Below are 5,131 nucleotides of genomic sequence, written 5' to 3'. Positions count from 1 at the left end.
CCAGCTCCAGTGTTAGCGTATCCACGAACCCCAAAACTCCGGCTTCCGCTACTGCTGCTATTAGCTGTGCCATGCCGCTTCTTACTCCTACGTTATCGGTGGCTGTGACTATTGATCCTATTGCTACACCACGGATGTGTGGCGTTGATACATCTTTGTCTGACTCGCCCATAGGCATTTTTTCCGATGCGGGCAAAAATGTTACTGCCGTGTCAGTGGCACAGGAGGTGACCAGCCTTGGTGGTGCAACTGCTAGTGATGCTGGGGGGTCAAGCAGCGGCATTGCTGATGACGGTGTCCGTCTGATTGATGACCTGTTCTTACCAACCGTTCGCTGGGATCCCAATGCTCAAGACAAACGCTATCAGCCACACTGGAAAATTGCGGAATCTTCAAGGCTAATTTTCCCCCTTGTGGTTCAACACTGGGTTGAGCGGGCGTATCCCCCTGCCGAGGCGGCGTATGTAGAGGGTTTGAACAATGAAGATCTAATGAATTCTTCGATATCTGATTCTGTGAGCCTACCACGAAGGCTGATTGAAATTCGTCGTAGGTGGATGCATGATAACACCCAACTTCACCAGGCGCGGGCTACTATTCAAGAGCTGAGCGATGACAAGCACCGCTTGGAGAGTCAACTTCAAACTGTGGGGTTAAGGGAAGCCAGGTATCTGTCGGAGAAAAACAAGGCTGAGGAAGATTTGAAGAGGGTTACTGCCCATCTTGCTGAAGAACGGATTATGTGGGCCCGCGATATGGCGGAGAAAGATCGAGTGTTAGCTCAAGCTAAGAATATACAAGAAGAGCTGGAGCGTAAGGCCATAGCGGAGGCCCAAAAGGTGAGACTCGAGTTATCGACACAATTGGAAAAATTCCGTGTTGACACTGATTTTGTGTCTCAGGTTCAGGAACGGTACCAAGGCTTGGCGGCCGAAGTAGAGGCTTCCCATACCAAAGTCCGGCTTCTTCAGGCGGAGCTGGAAGAGCGAGAGGGGAAGGTCAAGGAGCTGCAGGACCATTGCGATTCGCTTGTCACTCAGAATAGCAAACTTGCTGCATCATCGACATCTCAGTTGAAGGAGGTGGAAAATGCGTTGGCACAATCTAACGCTGAAGTGGATGATTTGACTAGCCAGCTGGCGGCTGTTCGTGGTGACAGGAATTGGTTGATAACCAACGGGCTGGTGGGGGCGTTTGAGTACTTACGCGAGTCGTCCCCCTTTACCAGTTTGATTGATCGCTTATCTGCGGCTGCTTATCAATCCGGGCATCATGATGGTGTGTATAAGGGCTATATGGACTGCCATCAGTTAGATAAGATATCGCTAGACTTTCATGCTGTCAAAAGTAAACTTCAAACTGATATGGCGAATGCCCTAGAAGCGGCATACACTGAGCCGTTGCCCGGTTATGGCGATTTGATGGACAAAGTCAATGAGGATGGGATAGAGTCGCTACGTTTGATGCTGGACCCCGCGGAGGAGTCTGAAGAAGAATGATGACTTTGTTTCTTTGTTACTTGTTATGTACTTTTGTTGCCTTGCAAATGACACTATTTGACTTGGGTTTAGTGCCCATATCTGTTTTGATTTGACAGCCGTTTTAATGCTAATGTCATGATTTCTGACACCGCCGTATTTTGAAAATATGGCCCTGTGACGTGTAATGATTATTTTCTATTAATGCATCCAACGTCATCACTGTCAAAACTTTTTTAATCTTTCTATAAATTTGCGTCCCTTTTCCTTATTTGATAGTTTGGACAAGATGGAGAGAAAACGGTATAGGCAAAGGCTCACCGAAATTTTCCGAGTGCTTGATGCTGCCGACGGTTTGCTCCAGTTACAATATCCGATAACAAGGTCCATGCTTCGGAGGAGGAGACCAGTTCCCAATGTTGTTCCGGCCCGTGCTAATCGGGCATGTCAGAGCATTGTCATCGAGGACTCTCGGCCGGTGGATCCCGGAGTGCTATCCTTATCGGCGGACGTCCTAACGGGTCTTATTCCGGTGGATCATGACCAACGATACCGCCTGACGTACCAATGTCGCTCTGGTGATCACCCTAAAAAGCAACAGATGGACGGGTCAGGTATGTTGGTTCCGGTGGTTGGTGATGAATCATCTGGCAACTTGGCAGTTGATCCAGCTGCATTTGTTGATGATGGTGTGGTGGTGCATACCCCTGCAGTGGTGATGGCACCTAACTTCCATCAGTAGATATTTTGAACATGTTCTGTATTTTGGTTCCCATGTCTTGGTTTTTAACGACAGGGACAAGTACTTGGTTTTGTTTGAGATAGGTTATGTGTATGTAAGAATTCCTATCTGTTTTGTGGCGGTGTATGTATCTATTACCAAGATACCCGTCGTAAGCGCTTTATTTGTTAACCCTATGACATATGCAAGTGAAAGTATTTCGTGTTTAAGGGTGTTGTTTGTATTTTTACCGTTTTATGCATTCGTTGTGCGATGGTAACTTAAAACAAAATTAAATGTTTTTTATTAAACTTGGACTGAAGTAAAAACGAAAAGACACCGCTGAGGGTGAGTTACAATTCTGAACTGCGAAAAAACTGTTAACTCTTGCTGTTAGGGGCAAGGTTTTACAGGTAGCATTTTCTTAACTGGGCGATGTTCCAACTGCGTGGTACTGGTGTGCCATCTAGTCTAGATAGGCGATAGGCCCCTTTGCCCAGATCTTCTTGGACGACATAAGGGCCTTCCCAGTTTGGGCCCAGCTTACCTGAAGGTTCCATCCTGCTTGCTTCGTTGTCACGCACGACGTAATCTCCTGCTTTGAAGTTCTGTTTGGCCACTCGCTTGTTATAATACTTTTCTAATGCTTTCTTGTATTTTGCTTCGCTGATGGCGGCTGCCTCGCGCCTTTCTTCCAATAGGTCCAGGCCTTCCCTTAGAGATCTGTCATTGTCATCGCTGTGTTGAGACGGCGTAGTGACGGTAATCCCGCTTCAGCGGGTATCATTGCTTCCGCTCCATAGGTTAGGCTGAACGGGGTTTCGTTGTTGCTGGTTTTGGGCATTGTTCTATGTGCCCAGAGGACATTTGGCAATTCTTCCACCCACGAGCTTCCTTCGTGTCCTAGTCGTTTCTTGATGCCATCCAGCAAACTTCTGTTTGTCCGCTCTACCTGGCTGTTTCCTTGGGGGTGTGCGACCGACGTGAAGATCTGTTGGATGTGGAGATTTGTGCACCATTCCTGGAAAATTCTGTCTGTGAATTGTGTTCCATTATCACTCACCAGGTAGAGTGGTAATCCGAACCTACACACTATGTGTTCCCAGAGGAATTTTTTGGCGTTGTCCACCGTTATCTTGGCCAAAGGCTTGGCTTCCACCCATTTGGTGAAGTAATCCACCGCCACAATCAGGTACTTTAACTTTCCGGGGGCTGGCGGGAAAGGTCCTACGATATCCACGGCCCATTTCTGGAAAGGCCACGCCGCTGTCACCGGCACTAGGCTGTTCTTAGGCCTTATTGTTTGAGGAGCGAATTTCTGGCAGCTGCGGCATTTTCGTAGTTCCATTACGGCGTCTTCGTGCATCCCTGGCCAGTAATACCCCGCGCTATGGATTTTGGCTACTACTGCTCGAGGTCCGGCGTGTATACCGCACAGACCCGCATGGATCTCGCTGATGAGGTACTTTGCCTCTGTTGGGGAAACACATCGCAGCAAGGGGCCCAGGTAAGATTTTCGGTATAGGACACCATTGTTGATTTCATACTGCAACGCTTTCGTTTGTATCTTCTGTGCTTCACCCTTGGCGGGAGGTAACTCCCCTGTCTCAAGGAAACGTAGAATCGGAGTGTACCAGCAAGGGTCTTCCATTGTAACGGCGGAGACATTCCGTGGTTCGATTGAGGGTGTCTGCAGCGTTTCGACTTTGACTTCCTTTTCCATACCTGAGGTGGCGAGTTTGCTGAGAGCGTCTGCTATCTGATTCTTGCCTCTATGTACATGGTTGAGCGTGACGTTGTCGAAAGAGGCCATGAGTTCTTTTGTCTTCTCCAAGTATTTCGCCATTGATTCATCCTTGGCTTCATACGTCTCGTTTACCTGGTTGTTGACCAGCAGCGAGTCAACGTACGCGTCTACCCTTGCTGCCCCCATGGATTTTGCCATCCTTAGACCTGCTAGTAGTGCTTCGTACTCCGCTTCATTATTAGAACATTCGAAATCGAAACGTAAGGCGTACATCAGCCTGATTGCATCTGGACTTATCAGCATTAAGCCGGCGCCAGATCCCTTTCCGCTAGATGATCCATCAGTGTATAGCTTCCAAGTCTGCCGGGCAGTGCTGGATTCCGGGATGTCCTGGAAGACTGGGTCCACAATAGCTTCTCCTTCCGGTATTTCGGCCAGAAAATCAGCAATCACTTGCCCCTTAACTGCCGTTCGCTTGTGATATTCAATATCCAAGGCGCCAAGTTCAATAGCCCACTTGGCCAACCTGCCAGATATCTCCGGCTTGTGCAGGACTTGTTGCAGCGGGTAATTGGTTAGGACTTGCACGCGATGTGCCTGAAAATATCTTCTCAGTCGCCTTGTGGCGTGTACCAGTGCTAGGATTAGCTTTTCCAGTGTGGGGTACCGCGTTTCAGGTCCCGCTAACACCCGACTTATATAATATATCGGTGTTTGCTTTCCATCCCGTTCAACCATGAGCACAGCACTTACCGCCGTATGAGCTGCCGCTAAATACATCTTTAGTACTTCATTGGGCCTTGGCGCTGTCAGCATGGGCAACCTCTCTATGAAACGCTTCATGTCTTGCAAAGCTTGCTCGACTTCGTTGGTCCATTTGAAGTTTTTCTTGTTGAGGCAATCTTTTAATGTTTTTATGAAGGGTAATGACTTTTCGGCGTGTCTTGCTAAGAACCTGTTGATCGCTACTAATCGCCCATTTAGGGCTTGAGCTTTCTTCAGTGTTCGTGGGGAAGGCATTCGCGCTATGGCGGCTACCTTCTCTGGGTTGGCTTTAAAGCCATCTCGGGTGACTACTACACCCAAGAACTTTCCTTCTTCTACCCCAAAAGAGCATTTCTTTGGGTTTAACTTTATGTTGTATTCTCTAAGTCGCTGAAAAGTTTCTTCGATATCTGCTAACAT

General features: G+C 48.1%; 1 protein-coding gene across 1 annotated transcript; it reads right to left on the bottom strand.

The window, feature by feature from the left end:
* Positions 1-2,914: 2,914 nt before the first annotated feature.
* LOC110933815 (protein NYNRIN-like) lies at positions 2,915-5,131 on the bottom strand. The gene has a single exon (XM_022177020.1). The coding sequence runs from the start codon at positions 5,129-5,131 to the stop codon at positions 2,915-2,917; it is 2,217 nt and encodes a 738-aa protein (XP_022032712.1).

Source organism: Helianthus annuus, chromosome 15 (genome assembly GCF_002127325.2).
Source record: "Helianthus annuus cultivar XRQ/B chromosome 15, HanXRQr2.0-SUNRISE, whole genome shotgun sequence".
Lineage (NCBI taxonomy): Eukaryota > Viridiplantae > Streptophyta > Magnoliopsida > Asterales > Asteraceae > Helianthus > Helianthus annuus.
This window is presented reverse-complemented; position numbering and strand designations above follow the sequence as displayed.

Bases quoted from the DNA above. Each gene is read 5' to 3' on its own strand.
- LOC110933815 (XM_022177020.1), bottom strand. From the start codon at position 5,131: ATGTTAGCAGATATCGAAGAAACTTTTCAGCGACTTAGAGAATACAAC.